Raw genomic sequence first — 17,301 nt, 5'->3', positions numbered from 1 at the left:
TTTCTAATACTCAAACTTTCTGTTAACTAAGGTTATTTCTCTTAGTACTAATTATAAAAACATAATTAATAAAATGGTAAAACCAGTAAATAAAAAGAATGACTAGAGGTCAAGGACAAAAGGAGAATACAAGGCTCACGAATGTAATCTCAGCACTTTGGGAGGCCAAGGTGAGTGGATCACTTGAGATCAGGAGCTCGAGACCAGCCTGATCAACATGGTGAAGCCTTGTCTCTATTAAAAAATACAAAAGTTATCCGGGCCTGGTGGTGTACGCCTGTAGCCCCAGCTACTCAGGAGGCTGAGGCAGGAGAGTTGTTTGAACCTGGGAGGCGGAGGTTGCAGTGAGCCAAGATCACGCCACTGTACTGTAGCCTGGGCAACAGAACGAGGCTCCCTCTCAAAAAAAAAAAAAAAAAAAAAAAAAGAAAAAAGGATATAAATAGTTAGGGAGGAAAGGAAATGCCCATAGGCTGAGGTTTCAAATTTGGAGGCAAAGTATTTATTTATTTATTTATTATTGATACATAATATTTTACATATTTATGAGATAACATGATATTTTACTAGCATAGAATGCATAATGATCAAGTCAGGGTATTTGAGGCGTCCATCACCTTGAGTATTTGTCATTTCTATGTATTGGGAACAATTCAAGCCCTTTCTTCTTGGTACTTTGAAATATACAACACATTGTTGTTCACTATAGTCACTCTATTCTGCCGTCAAATGATATAACTTATTCCTTCTATCTAACTGGATGCCCATTAACCAACCTCTCTTTATCTCCCCTTCTACCCACACACCTTTCCCAGGCACTAGTATCCATCCTTCTAGTCTATGTTTATGAGATCAACTATTTTTTAGCTTCCACAAGAGTAAGAACATGCGATTTTTGTCTTTCTGTGCCGGGGTTATTTCACTTAACATAATGACCTCCAGTCCCATCCATGTTGCTGTGAATGACGTAGTTTCATTCTTGTAGTGTTTCATTGTGTATAGATACCACATATTCTTTATCCATTCATCTGCTGATATACACTTAGGTTGATTTCACATCTTTGCTGTTGTAAACAGTGCTGCGAAAAGCATACAAGCGCAGGTACCCTTTTGATATACTGATTTCTTAGCCTTGGGACAGATAACCAGTAGTGGGATTAGCAGATGGTAAGGTAGTTGTATTTATAGTTTCTTGAGAAATCTTCATACTGTTACTAATTTACTGTTACATTTTTACCAACACTGTAAAAGAGTTCCCTTTCTTCACATTCTTACCAGAATCTGTTATTTTTTGTCTTTTGGATAATAGCCATTCTAATTTGGGTAAGATGAATATATCATGTGGTCTTGATTTGCATTTCCCTGGTGATTAGTGATGTTGAGCATTTTTTCATATACCTGTTGGCCACTTGTATGCCTTCTTTTGAGAATTGTCATTCATTTCATAAGGCAGGGAGTATTTAATGAATTATTTAGAGATAAAGAATTACAGAATCAGAGTAACATATATTGAACGATCATATTATAATTACATGATATCATAATTATTAGCTTTATGAACTGAACTGATAGGCAGAAATTAAAAACTCAAAAGTCTGTGTTTGCTTCAGCAGCCCATATACTAACATTGGAATGATACAGAGAATATTAGCATGGCTCCGGAGCAAAGTGTTCCATATTTTTCAAAAAGACTCAAAGATACTAATGAAGTTAACATTTGAGAATATATTGCAGGAAACAATTATGCATTAGCTGAAGACTGGGCAAAATGATCCAGTTGGGCTTCTTCTTCCTACCCTTCTACATTTATCAACCAAGTTATATTTCAGGATGATTTATGCTTCTACTACATCTGACAGAGATTATTATAATTCAACTCTTAATTCTTTTGTTTTTTCAACTGTTAATTCTTATTAATCAAGATGCAATAAAGTTAAGTGATAAAAGCTGAAAATGACTTACTGGAAAGAAAGTGCTGAGACGCTGGGCCAAAGTCCCTGTGAGCTTCATGCAGCTGCCTGACTCGGTCCTCCACGGCCACCTGCGAGGAAAAGGAGAGAAATGATGTTCTCTCATTCTATATAATGAGGAACAATTAAAACAATGCATCCTTTCTGATGATACTTTGAGTCTCCAAGGCTGACAACACTAAAGCAACAATTCATAGCCCTAGTTTTAATATCCACTTACCGTATATAGTATCCCAGACTCGTTTTTATCAATCCAAGGCCAAACACAAAGGATTTCCTCTCTCAACAATGTTAAAATAAGATTTTTTTTTTTTTTTTTTTTTTTTTTTTACAGTCAACTCATTGGCAGCCACAAATGAACTACTGCTTCAATTAGTACCATAAAAAAAATACAAATCTTTACTTTCACAGAAATAGCAGGGAGGGTGCCATTTGGTATAGGTGACTACAGAATCTCAGAAATGACATGTCTTGTCTTTAAGTCTTAGTCTATCGTTTTTGACAAATTTTTAAAGAAGTAATATTGATGAATAGGTAATAAACCATTGAGTGATATTTAATTATTGATAATTACCAATTAACCAATAGTTGATTAATATTTAATTATGGACTGGGCACAGTGACTCATGCCTGTAATCCCAGCATTTTGGTAGGCCAAGGCAGGCAGATCACTTGAGGTCAGAAGTTTGAGACCAGCCTGGCCAATATGGTGAAACCCCCGTCTCTACTAGAAATACAAAAAGTAGTCGGGTGTGGTGGTGCACACCCGTAGTCCCAGCTCCTCAGGAGGCTGAGGCAGGAGTGAGGCCGCAGTGAGCAGAGATCGTGCCACTGCACTCCAGCCTGGGCGACAGAGTGAAACTCCATCTCAAAAAAAAAAAAAAAAATTAATTAAATATCAAAGAAGTACAGGCAAGGCTTAAATTTGGGATAAAACAGGGTGGATAGTAAGATAAAACTATTTTTCAGATTTCAGTTTTCAGTGGTCTTGGAAATTATTGAGAAATATACCTTTAGGTGGCATGCAGTGAAAACCGCCATTCTTTTTTTCCTATTAGGTTTTTCTATAATATATTGACACAGTGTGCTGTCAACTTAGTGAATTCTATTCTTGGGTGGGGGAGGGGGGGAAGGAATAATTTTATGGGTGAAATACTATACTTAGTCATTTGGCATTTTGCCAACTCAATATAAGTGGTGGCTCCAGGCATCCTAGCTCTCTAACTCTGGATTTTGATTTGGTTGTGAACAGTCCATGCTAAACTAGGGGTCAATCAGAGCTTGCACAGAGCAATCGAAACTCAAGGGATAGTTCCTGTGGTGTGCAGAATTCCCAAGAGGTAAAAATCGATGTTAATCTCATCAGAAAAGTGGCTCAGGTAGTCTGGTCTCAAACCAACTCTGGCCTTCCAATATCAATTAAGTGCCTAGTGTATATCCAGAACAATCTTATTTTTTCACTCCCCCTAGCCTTGCCCATTTTTGCTTGGCCCAAATATGTGGATAACCAAGTGGAGTTCCCCTAAAATGCAGGATTTGCTTTATTTTATCTACACAAAAGCATGAGGGACATATGAAACCTACCTTCCCAACCTTATGACCCTGCGCTCCCAAACTCTACCTGCTAAGCCCACCAAAACTACCTGCCTATCCTGCACTATTCCATCCAGTGTAACTCTTGTGTGTGGCTTCTTCATGCTGCTCCTTCTCTCGGCAATGCTCTTACCCCACTTCTCTCCCAGATCAATGCTGTTAGTGGTTATATGCTTACTTCCCCATCTCCCGGGTTAGAATTAATGGTTTCCTCAGCATTCCAACAGTATATGGTTTATACTTGAAGCACTTCTATCATACAATTCATTTGAGTTATATGGACATTTTGCAATAGATTGTAAACTTCTTGATAGCAGGGACCATTTTTTGTTTACCTTTCTCTTTGAAGGTCTCCAACCCTTTCTGCAGGAGGCACAGAACCCTGCACATAGTAAACGGTAGCAAATATTTGTTTAATGACTAGTTGACCAAACAAATGGCTAAATGAGTGAATGTGGTATGTGTGTGTGTGTGTGTGTGTGTGTGTGTGTGTGTGTATGTGAGAGAGAGAGAGAGACAGAGAGAGAGAAAGAGAGAGAGAGAGAAGAGAAGAGATGCGGAACAAACAAGAATACCTACTCACACTGACTGCACTGACTGCAGGTCTGTAATGGTTAATTCTGTGTCAAGTTCACTGGCCTATGGGGTGCCCAGGTAAACCACTATTTCTGGGTGTGTCTGGGTGTGTCTTGTGCAGACAAGATTAGCATTTAGTTCAGCGGATTCAGTAGACTGCCCTCTGCAATGTGGGTGGGCATCATCCTATCAGTTGAGGTCCTAAACAGAACAAAAAGACATGTTCCTTTTTTCCCTGCAGGCCTGCTTGAGCTGGGATGTCAGTCTTCTCCTGCCCTTGGACTGGGATTTACATCATCAATTCCCCTGGTTCTCAGGCTTTCAGACTGAGACTGAAATTACACTACCAATTTTCCTGGCTCTCTAGCTTACAGAGAGCAGGTCATGGGACTTCTTAGTTTCCAACTGCATGAGATAATACTTGATTTTATATATTCACACACACATATACATACATATATATATATATAGTTGCTTCTATTTCTCTGGAGAACCTTGACTAATCAATGTCCCTGGGTAAATTATTCTTAACTTTCCTTATCAGTAAAATGTGGACAGTAATATAACTTATAGAGTTCTGTGGGAATTAAATAAGATGATACATGTAAAGCACTTAGCCTAGTTTCTATTATGTGGTAATTGCCCAATAAATGCCACCAGCTACTGTTCTTGCTGCTATTATGGTTAATAAAAGGAGAGGAATAGGCCAGGCGTGGTGACTCACACCTGTAATCCCAGCATTTTGGGAGGCCGAGGCAGGTGGATCACTTGAGGTCAGGAGTTCGAGACCAGTCTGGCCAACATGATGCAACCCCATCTCTACTAAAAATACAAAAATTAGCTGGGTGTGGTGGTGGGCATCTGTAATCCCAGCCACTCGGGAAGCTGAGGCAGGAGAATCGCTTGACTCTGAGAGGTGGAGGTTGCAGTGCACCGAGATCATGTCACTGCACTCCAGCCTGGGCACAGAACAAGACTCCATCTCAAAAAAAAAAAAAAAAAAAAAAAGAAAAAGGAAAAAAGGAGAGCAATAGGCTATAATGTGCAGGGTACCACATACAATACAAAAATGGCTAATATTTATTAAGCAATACATGCATGACAATATGAATTATGTTATTTCATCTTTACAGTAACTCTGCAATAGGAGTTCATATTATTCCCCCCACTTCATTGATGTGAAAACTGAGGCATGAGAGGTTAAAAAAAAAAAAAAAAACTTGCCTAAGCTTCAGTAGTTAGTAAATTGGCAGAGCTCGGATTTAAACTCATTCAGTCTGGGTCTTGCTCTTAACTGCTATCCTGAAGATTAAAGTTGAAAAAAAGTATTTTATAAATATTTAATAAATAATTTGCTTTTTAATTTCTTTATTTTCAATCAGTTTATTGAATGCAGACCAATTCTAGTGTGCATATCTATGAAACTTCAGTTGTTCAATGTATTTTACGGCCCAATGCAAGGTCAATTCCTGGTCTTGAAGAATGTGATACCATAAGATCACAGAGAAAGGTTGTGGAAAAACACATGCAAATAAATGTGTGGCATATGTCTTTATTTCTAAATTTAGAATGGGCCATTCCATAAATAAATCAATCTAGAGATAAATGTGAGTGTTTTGGGGTAGGGAGGAGAAGATGAGGATGCCATAAGCGAGTGGACACTGATCAGAAATCTTTTCACATACTGAGAAAGAAATCTCAAGGAGAAGATGTAGATGGTAAAGGAATATGACTGTGTCATAGGCCACTTTCTCTAGTAAGAATGTTAGTTTCATAGGGACTGAGCTGATGCAGCATCAAAGTTCATTCTAGACTCCCAATCTCTGAAGAATTTTGCCTTCTTATACAAGGAGAGCTCCAGTGGTAGTTTCCAGTGTACACTCAACATTGTCAAGATTTTAAAATGAGATCAAAGTGAATTTCCATCTTCATAACTCAAATTTAAGAGAAGGCATGACAGTGAGAAGAATTAGGCATAAAATATTTCTTCCCACAAATTATCATTGGAGAAAAGTTTTGTGTGGATTGAATGCACAACTGGCTAAATAAAGAAATAAATTTATGAAGGAGAAAATGTTGAAAGCAACCAAGGTCCTCGAAAGCTTTAGCTTGGGACTTAGGAACGAAGCACTTTATTCTGTGAGCAATTATGCAAGGAAATGAAATTTGATAATCTATTAAAATGAGAGCCTCCATGCATTAGATCTTTCTAACTGGCGGTATTTTAAATCAATATAACCATAGTATATACAAAACTGGAAGCAAAAGCCAGAAATTATACACCTATATCTTACGTTATGGCACAATCAGTTCTTTCCTTGGTGGTTGGTTCATTATATAAGTGTTTGTTAATATTGAAAGAGATAGTCAAAAAACAAATGCTATAGTCCCTGATCTCTGCAAGTGTAAAGGTTTGGAGGTAAGAAATAGTGACAAGCTGAAGAATGGCTTGGGGCTGGAGAACAGTGGTGTTGAGGACGACGGTGAGATATAATTAGTTAGTCATGTTGAAAGCAGATGATGCAAAGCAAGGTGTTCCGGACTCTGAGGCTCAAGACTTACCCTGCAGGCAAAGAGAACCACTGAAAATTTCTGTGACATGACTCACTATTTTAGAGGAAAGTTAGGGTTTGGGAAGATCGGTATGGTGTAAAACAGATTCGAAAGGGCACCTGAGACTGAGATCAGAAAGAGGCTGCTGTAATTTACTAGACTTGGGGTGATATGCATTAGAATTAAGGCTGTATTGTATTGAATGTAAAAGAAGGTACATATTAGAAGGTATTTTGAAAGCAGGAAGAACTATCCAATTTGGTGCTGGAGATTCATTCCTGAAGAAGCAAAGAAACTATTGGATATCGAGTAAGGAAGACTGGGAGAATGAAGATATTGCTGATGGCAACATGAAAAACAGAAAAGGGAGAAATAGCATATGTGTGTATGAATTCATTTGGAATATAATGAATTTGTCCTAACAGTGAAACATTTAACTGGAGATGTCATGTATAGCCAGTTAGAGATGAACAATTTGTCTCAGCAATTAAAGAAAGAAAAGGGAAGTGAGACTAAAGGGGGTAAGAGTGAGCTTTGGAAGGGGAGCCAAGAAAGAAGAGATAAAGGAGTTTAAATAGAATGATTTAAACAGCCAGGAGGAACCCAATCTCTTCTGAATTAATAGGGCATGTCTCTGTTTCCTTTTATACAAGTAATATAAATATAACATCTTTTTGGAAGCATACATCCTGTTTCAACTATTAGATCATAGATCACGAAGGCTTAGAACTGGAAGAAACCTTGATTGATACACGAGGGTCTATTCTTCAGAACTATCCCAGATGGGCAGAAAACTGCCATCTGGTCCATGAGTACTCATAATCTAGGTTGCAGCAATTCTTCAGTAAAAGCATGTCAGGAAAGAAAAAGGCCTTTTTTTATATATGTTCCATGAGGACAGGGACACATCTTTCCCTACTAAATCATCAGTGAGTAGCACAGAACCTGGCATATAATAGGTGCTAAATTAATATTAGTTGAATGAATTAATGTACTGTTTATTCATGGATCTTTACTATAACAACTATATTTTAAATGAGTAATTTCTTTTTCAAGATCCCTGACACAAGCTTTTGAAAAACTTCCCTCCCTCCCTTCTTCCTTTCCTTTTCTTCTTTCCTCCTTTTCTTCCTTTCTTCCATTTTTGATGATGACAGTATAAAAAGAAAAGAAGAAAACCATTTAGATTCAATTTTGCCTATAATACTAGATTTAAAAATGTAAAACAGCAATTTATAAAACAACCCTGAAGTCCGAATCTCTTCCACATTTGTTTTACTCTAGTTTTTAAATAATCATATTTGAGATTTGAGAGTTATGAGGGCTATGCATTATTCTCCTTTGCCTTCTCATTTTGGATGAGTTCTGTAGACAGTGTACTGTTTGCAGAGACCTTCCTTTTTTAGCTTCAGTAGGAAATATCACTTAATTCATTCAAAAGATATTTACTAGAATGTAAGTTTATTGTCCACAAAGACAGAGATCTTACCTGTCTTGTTAAGGATTTATCACAATGCCTAGTACATAGAAGAGATCAAGAAACACTGAATGGGTGAATGAATGAAAGGTTTTTTGAGTTCCTCTTATCTGTTAGGCACTGTGATAAGTACGAACACGGTAGATTTGAAAGTGTAATTTTGGGTATAGTGAATGAGCACCAAATCATCCAACTAAATTATGATATGACACACACTCTTAATTCCAAGCTGTGACTGTTTCCCAAAGCTCAGTCCATCCCTCTGTGTATTGTGAAAGATAGCTTTATTTCATTTTTTCTTCATCATTGCTTTTAAATAAACCAAAAGTATAAAAGAAAGACAGAAAAAGGACCGATAACAACATGGTGGCTCTTAGAAATATTTCAAATAAATTTATCTAAATGTAAATGTTGGTTCTTTAACTTCGTTTTAGATTCTCAAGGGCTTCTACTTTGTCTTTTGACCTTTCTGTTAATTACTCTACTTTGAAGTTTTATCTTCACTAGAAGTTTAGGAGAGACAAGCATTACCTCCCCATGTGGAAACACATTGCTAGGCAATGTGGTTTCTTCCTAGCGTCCAAGCTACGTCTTACTGATACTACATACATAAATCATGTTTACTCCAGTCTAGGGAAAATATGTAACTAGGAATGTATGTTTTGATTTTCTGGTTCTCAGTGTGTCTAGACCCTTGATAAATATCCAGGGGAATGTAAGAAACAGACATAACACTTACACAAATGAGCCTATGAAAACAAAAACAAAAGTAAAAGACAAACAAAAACTCTTCTTGTGCTGTGGTGCTAGTAAATAAACCACACATATGCACACAAATGACTCTCCAGTCTATTCATGAGTTTTTGTCCTGAAGTTTTTCAGTTTGTACAGTTTTTGTGTGCACGTGTCTGTGTTGGGGGAGGAACTTCTTCATTCATTCTTACTCCCAAATCCTCACAAGTAACACTGATAAATACATGCCCAAACATTATCCTGGAAACTCTCCTGAGACTGATTACAGTTTCAGTTAAAATCCTTTTAACTAATGGCAATCCCTTTCAGTTAAAATCCATTATTCTTCTAATTCTGATTATTTTGAGTTGTAACTGGAAAAAAAAAAAAAGGTCTGAGATAAGTTCTGGTCTTGATTTCGAACTCTCCTGGGCCTCCCAGAGTGCTGGGATTACAGGCATGAGCCACCTCTACCGGCCATCTTCTGGAATGAAGGTTTGTGATAGGTATAGCTCTGCGGCAAAACATCCTGGGCTTGTTGAATGCAAAGATTGACTGAATTGTCTTTCCTTTGAGTTTATTTCTGTGCTTTCTTGACATTAGGGCACTTAGCAGTTAAACAGTGTTTCTTGTGTTTGACTTCAGGATAAAACAGGAAACAGGAAAGCAACTAGTGCTAACATGGCGCTCACTCTGAGTAGGTGCATAATTATTAGTTGATTTTGTGTGATTTATGGCACAGATATTAATGCGTGCCATGTGAGACCATCCTTAATCTACCTTTTAAGGTTCCTGTATCATAGCTTTTTTTCCTTCCATTTTCTATTTTTGTGCTGACTTCTTTCTTAATCTGACTCCTTTTTTTATTCCCTCCTTTTTCTTTCCTTTCTCCTCCACCCCTCCCCCTTTATTATGCTCTATATAATCTACCAGAAGAGTACACAGACTCTGCTGAAGCAAACAGTGCCTCAAATGAAGGGGCTGTGCATCCTTGCAAGACAAGTGAGGCAGGATATGAATAGGACCCCTAGCCTAGTGCCAGCCCAACACTTCTCCAGGAACATTCTTCCTCTAATTCTGATGAACTCTTCCATCAAACTGGAAGGCAAGAGAGAACAAACAGCAAGCCCTTTGTCCATTGTTAAGCCTTTAATCTTTCACCTCACCGATTTCTAAAATGCACTTTGGATGTTTGTGTATTGGTTTTCATGCTTATGCAACTGCCTCATTCTGTGATAATGGAGTCAGGTTATATCAACATTAAATTGACTTCATAGACCCAAGTACCTTAAGGGTATCATTAATTTTAATTTAGAAAAGCAGCAATCAACCTCCTATCCTGCTTCATTTGTCAAAATCTTTAGTTGTAATTATATCTACAGACTTATGAAAATTATGACGGGAAGAGAAGAGATCATAGGAAACATTTCTTCTGCTTTTTTTTTTTTTTTTTTTTTTTCTCATCTCAAAGAGAAAAGAGGAAAGTTGAATTACTTTGCCTGGAAGGTGATGTAACTTGATGCAGATTTTATCTTAAAAAATAGGTTCCCTTTTAAAAGTTTTCCTAATGTATCTCATGATTTGCCACAGGAACTGAAGTCAAGTGGCTCTCACCTTACCACATCATTACATTAAATCATTTACATTCCAGCTTTAGCTATTTATTCTTGAGCTTTATTTATACCACATTTGGAAGATATCATTCTCACAGAAATGTTCTGAGGCCACTGGAGCATGCCTTTCTAGGGGCATTTCGGCCCGTAAGTAGCATAATGTTCACATGGTAATTACATAATTACGCCTCCTGGTATTTGAACACAGGAGTATTTCCAAGGAACAAAAGTGGCAATTTGAAATAATCATCAATGAGATACCCCAGAACTGGTATTGTCTGAAAAAAAAAGATGGCATATATCAGCAAATTCATATTAACAAATGACTGAAACAGGTAGATAAATGCAAAAAGATAAAGCACTGGAAATCAAACATTTTCATCTCAGTGACAGAAACTTTTACATTTTGGGTAACAATATACTTGGAGATTTTCAGTTTGTTCTACTAAACACTTCTTTCATAAAGGCTGGGAGGGAGAATTTGCTGAAGTATGCAACAATCCGTAACCAAGGAAATCAACACTCCTTAAATCTCATGCCATCCTTGCAGCATTTCCAAAGCTTCCTGACCTTGACTCCCTTCATGGTCAATTTGATCACCTCTCAAGGAAGCTTGTCTGCCAGAAGACCCTGTTTCCACTTCCCAGCTCTCTTCCTCCAGCAACTGACTGAAAAGCGCCTTTCTTTTCTCTCACTGACGCAGAACTGACAAACCAGTATCAAGCCGTTCTTTACAAATCAATAAACCGGAAGATCTCATCTACTGTACTTCCAAATCCAACAACATTCTGTCTTCTCTCTTCTTTGCGTATCACAAGATAAAGCTGCAAGTTATATAAATAAGTACACTTCACGCTTCTTAACAAAGGACAGGGGATCCCGGGAGCAATGCGCTTCTATTGTTTCTCCGTGTAGATTTGTCAGAACCAGAATTAAAACTCTGCCGTGGACTCACAGTCTCTACGGTCTCTCTCCCTCTGTCTTATTTGCACTCTTCTGACCTAGCCCTCCTTTTCTCTTCCCTTACCTCCCCCTTCCCTCATTCCACCTCACCCCACCCACAAGGCTGTTTGTAAGCTCCCCAAATGCTCATGAGACTTTCCTGAACTATTTTAGATATTTTCACTTCAAATCTAAACTAAAACTACTTTGTTTTTCCAAATGTGGCTTTACATAGTGCAGAAAACCACAGGGAAAACATCCAAAATACAATGTGATCTTTTATGGGAGAAACAAAAGATTGAATTTCTAGGTCATCATGGAAGTAGGTACACTTCCCTGAGCAATAATCTGAGGTAATTTATGAGATTCTTTCTTTCACGAAAGCAAGAAATCCTAAAATCCATCAGGATACGTGCACTGTGCCTTGACTCTCTTTTTAATCCTCAAGTGAAACCAACACAGTGCAGAGTAATAAAAATGCATATAGCCCCAGGCTTTGTGCCTTAGCAAAGACAGAAAAAATAAGCTTCTTGACTTCACATGTCTGCTGTGAATAATCAGTCACTGCATTTTTGGGATTTTGCTTTATAATCTTAACGTATAGCAGTAACTCCATGTTTGCGGTGTGACCAGAATAAAGGATTCTTTTTCTTTCTTTAAAACAGGTTGCCCCCATATTTTCCAAAAGAGAGACATTTGTCAGCTTAAAAGAAATGAAACTACAATGGTGTGAGGGAGGAATATCTCGCTTGTTAGCAGTGTATTTTCTGTATTTTACCTGAAATTGTCAATGAAGCGTAGGTAAAGCTAAGGTGGGGCCCTAGGCTGTTCAATAATGTGGCTCACATTTGGTTTGAGGGCCTTCTCAGTTCTGTTCCCAAATGTTTAGCCTTTCCTTCCCAACTGCCGGTCCTTAGCTGATTAATAAATAACCCTAGGAAGATCAATGATGGTTCATAACAGGCTTCTAGTACCACAGCTGTGAGTATTTGCATTTTAAGAGCAACTTTAAATAATTAAGTCATTAATTACTCAAATACTTATTGAGTGTTTATAAGGCACTTTGCTAGGAGAGGAAGCAGAAAAAATAAATAAGAAAACAAGGGGATGATCGTTAGTGAATTTGTAGATTTGATATTTACAAATAAGCATAATAAAGTATTATGGGAAAAATTTTAATGTAGTGCAGTCATTCCCCAATTTGACAGTGCATCACAACTATTTGAGAACTTTTTTAAAAAATACAGATTCTTAGCTCATCTAAATAATTTCTGATTTAGTTAATTTGAGGCTGAGGCTTGAGAATCTTTACTTTCTTTAAGTCTTCATAGATAGTGCTGATGTACAGCCCGGTCTTACAGCCATCAGTGTAGTGGAAAGATGACGAATTTTATGAGTCAGGAAGACCTGAGTTGGAGTCCCTTACTAGCTATTTAACCAGCATCTTATCTAATAGCCTATGAACCTTAGTTTCTTCATGTGTTAATAGAAATACCACATAACAACACTACCAACAATGACAGTAATGATTGTAAATATTCATAGAGCATTTACTATATCCCAAGTTCTATTTCAAGAGCATTATGGGTATATTTCATTTATGACTTTCTTATCAGAAGGTAAATTTGATGAGGGCAGGACTCCATCTATTTTATTCACTACTATATCCCCAGGACCCGGGACAGTGCCTGTCTCATGGTAGGCACCCAACTAACTACTTGAAAGAATGAACATCACTATGAGGAAAGTACTACCATAGTGACCATTTTACAGATGAGGAAATGGAGGCACAGAGAATGAGATGTTGTAATGTGCACAGTTGGAGAGACCGCTTTCTGGCACTCGGTAGGTACTTCTTTTTCTGATAACTGCAAATTGCTAGACAAAGCCTAAATAGCTATGGGGGTTACAGAGTATCTGGATGAAATTAATGAAGGAGGTTGCTTCGAAACTAGGCCTTCACAATTGGGTAAGCTTTTCATGGGCAAAGACAGAAAAAACACTCTGGGTGACAAGAGTAGAATGAGCAATTTTTTTTTTTTTTTTTTTTTTTTTTTTTTTTTTGGCACTCGTAAAGGCCCGGATATGAAGGATAAACAGAAAAAGAGCTGAATAATATAAGGCTAGAAATGTAGCTTGGAGTCAAACCAGAGCTGTACTTGACTGTCAGGTTTAAGAATAGAGACTTCATTTAGTTGTTCATGGGAAGGCATTCGAATATTTTTAAAATAATTAATTATTTACAAATTGTATTTCTTTCAAATGCATTCACATAATAAAATTCAAGAAGAACAAAAAAAAAGGTGATTTAAAAATCAAGTCTCTCTTTCACCATATCTCTCTAGCCATTTTGTTCCCCACTCCCTGGTGGCAAGAATTTCCATATTCTACATTAATTTTTTAAGTAAGAAAGATATTAGGTTGGTGCAAATGTGATCGCAGTTTTTGTCATTGAAAGTAATGGTAAAACCGTAATTACTTATGTACCAACCTAAATATCATTGTCAGAATGGTGTTTTAGGATGAATGAAAGCATGGAGAAAGTGAAGAGAGGGTAAGCTGCCAGAAAGGAAAACAAGAGATGGTATGGCAAGACGTTATATGTTAAATGTAACAGTGTCAGAAAGTAGAGTCAAGGAAGCCTCAGACTTTCACCCTAGGTGAAGAGGAGATGGATAAAAATCAGAAGGAACCACTGGTTTGTTGCAGCATAGTTTGATGTAATAGCAAATCAGTAAATCATGGACAGTTGAACAAAGACTGGAGGAATGATGGGAAAATTATGAAAGGTGTGGCAATGAATTCTCCTTAAAGCCCCTCTTATCATTCATTCTCACTGTTAGCAAGATCCCTACCATAGCTGGGACAAAAACAATATATTTAACTAAAAATGAGCTAAGGCATGTAAAGCATTTAATAGCATCTGTTATAAGGTGAGCACTGAGTAAAAGGTAACTGTTATTTATTTGTATTAAAAGGTGGGGCTGGGCATGGTGGTGCAAGCCTGTAATCCCTTACAGTGACCTTGGAGTCTGAAGTGGGAGGATCACTTGAACCCAGGAGTTCAAGACCAGCCTGGGCAACATAGTGAGGCCCTGTCTCTTCAAAGGATTATAAATTATGCTACTACAAAGACACATGCACACGTATGTTTATTGCGGCACTATTCACAATAGCAAAGACTTGGAATCAACCCAAATGTCCATCAGTGACAGACTGGATTAAGAAAATGTGGCACATATACACCATGGAATACTATGCAGCCATAAAAAACGATGAGTTTGCATCCTTTGTAGGGACATGGACGCAGCTGGAAACCATCATTCTTAGCAAACTATCACAAGAAGAGAAAACCAAACACCGCATGTTCTCACTCATAGGTGGGAACTGAACAATGAGCTCACTTGGACTCGGGAAGGGGAACATCACACACTGGGGCCTATCATGGGGAGGGGGGAGGGGGGAGGGATTGCACTGGGGAGTTATACCTGATATAAATGATGAATTGATGGGTGCTGACGAGTTGATGGGTGCAGCACACCAACATGGCACATGTATACATATGTAACAAACCTGCACGTTATGCACATGTACCCTAGAACTTAAAGTATAATAAAAAAAAAAAAAAAAAGAGATTAGTCAATGATGAATTTGGAAATAAATTCAGATAGTTGACTCTAGAGTTCACCTTTACAACCATTATGCTATTGTGGTTTTTGGAATGAATGCTTTCTAAGCAGCATATAACTCTGTAAAGTTATGAGTCTTTGATTTTTACATACATAATATCTATAAATATTAAAATAAAATTTAAACATTAAAAAAAAATAACACAAAAAACGTGGTGTCAGAGCAGAATACAATGGGATTTGACAGACACGTCTTTAGGGGAAGTTCCATATCAGCTTCCCTTTTTTATAATAAATACTTGAGCTGGTTTGTTGGGGATAACCCATATGATTTTAATCATTTACCAGGACCTAAGTCTGGAAAGTATGACAGTTGGGTTCAAGAATCAATGATTCCACAGCATTTTCAAGGACTGCTATGTACACTGGACTGTATGTTCACTGTGTGGTGGATGGCAAAGATGGGACATAAGAAATTTCTATTCTCAAGAACCTTGTGTCTTGCTGGGAGATGACTGCAGCTGAGACGAATTAGAGACTTTTTAACTAAGAGTCACTGTGTTATGACCAATAAGGGCAATCTGTATTTTTGGAAGTGAGACAGCAGTGATGCCAGGAGTAACCTGGGAGGCATCAGAAAAGAGGTGACATAGAACATCATTGTCCTAAATCAGACTCAGAGTATCAGCAGCTAGGCATCTCGTGTCCATTGAGGAGTATTTTTTGAACCAGATATTTTGCATGCCATTGGTAATATAATCTTAATGATTCAGCGATTCCTGAGATTTCAAACAGTATCACTTATAGTGTCAATTTTCCTTTGTTTTAGTAAGCAATAAGTCATCATTCTCTTACCATCCCACTATGTTGCCCAGGCTGGAGTGCAGTGGCGTGATCTCAGCTCATTGCAACCCCTGCCTCCCAGGTTCAAGCAGTTCTCCTGCCTCAGCCTCCCAAGTACCCAGGATTACAGGCATGTGCCAATCCACCTAGCTAATTTTTGTAATTTTTTAGAAGAGACGGGATTTCACCGGATTGGCCAAGCTGGTCTCCATCCTCCTATCTTTTAACCATTTCACGGTTGTTTGCAAAGAACTTTCAAAATATACAGTGATTAGAATGGTTTGTTGTCTTGTCTTTTCCTTACTGTATCAAAATTTTTTTTATGGTTATGTAAATATAGATGATTAAATATAAAAGCATTGAATGATTTTGTGTTGTTTAGATAAAAACTGTGAATTTTGCATGAGTAAAGGGCTAGTATTGCTATTGTTCCTAGTTGAAAATGATTTCAGTGCACTGATACCAAACTTTTTCTACACTTTCCCAAAGTTATATTAAACCTCATACGTAGAACTTTGAACATCTAGTCCTTGATCTAGGATTGAACATACATTTCAAATCTTGGAGAAAACACTTTATTGTTTTTTTGTTTTGTTTTGTTTTGGTTAGCTGATCTTTTTATCCCTTCAGGCATTAACCAGTGTTTTTTCTTTCCTAGCAGCAGTTCTGGAGCTAAATTCCCTGAAGGCTAAAGCATCTATTAAATGGCTCAAAACGTATAGTGCTAAAAGTTTGCTTTTGTTGTGTCATTTTTTAGTAGATGTCTCAGAAAAAAAATACGTTCTTGCATATGTCGGCACACTGCAGTAATTTTTTGCTGATTAAAATCTAATTTTGAGCTTTTAATAAAGGTTAAGCATCTCTGATCCAAAAGCTCACAATCTGAAATGTTCAAATTTTGAAACTTTTTGAGTACTGACATGATGTCACAAGTGAAATATTTCACACCTGACCTCATGTGACAGGTCACAGTCAAAACTTTTGTGTTTCATGCACAAAAGTATTTAAAATACTGTATAAAATTTCCTTCAGGGTATGTGTATAAGTTATATTTCAGGGTATGTGTATAAGGTATATATGAAATATAAATGAATTTCATGTTTAGGCTTGGGTCCAATTACAAGATATATCATGAGGAATATGGAAATATTCCAAAATCCACAAAAATAAAAAATCCAAAACACTTCTGGTCCCAAGCATTTTGGGTGAGGAATACTTAAACTGTTTTCCAATCTGACCTAGCCCTAACATTCAACTTTGTGATATATAATGAAGAAATAATACAACAGTGGGAACTTCCAGAGTAAACAAATCTATACCCCAGGGATATTTAAATATCAGAAAAAACCTCATACTTTTGACTTACCATCTTC

The 17,301-nt window shown here is 37.3% G+C and overlaps 1 protein-coding gene and 1 non-coding gene across 2 annotated transcripts in view; one reads left to right on the top strand and one right to left on the bottom strand.

Moving 5' to 3' along the window:
* DMD (dystrophin) overlaps nucleotides 1-17,301 on the bottom strand; it is a 2,292,995-nt gene that overhangs the window by 234,780 nt on the left and 2,040,914 nt on the right. Inside the window, 1 exon segment of the mRNA XM_026451980.1 lies at nucleotides 1,963-2,041. Within this exon segment, the coding sequence (XP_026307765.1) occupies nucleotides 1,963-2,041 (79 nt within the window).
* LOC111536607 lies at nucleotides 1,598-1,704 on the top strand. The gene has a single exon (XR_002729785.1). It is a non-coding gene; the product is annotated as a U6 spliceosomal RNA (small nuclear RNA).

Source organism: Piliocolobus tephrosceles, chromosome 12, assembly GCF_002776525.5.
Source record: "Piliocolobus tephrosceles isolate RC106 chromosome 12, ASM277652v3, whole genome shotgun sequence".
Lineage (NCBI taxonomy): Eukaryota > Metazoa > Chordata > Mammalia > Primates > Cercopithecidae > Piliocolobus > Piliocolobus tephrosceles.
Note: the sequence above shows the minus strand (reverse complement) of the source record. Positions and strands in the feature narration are given on the sequence as shown.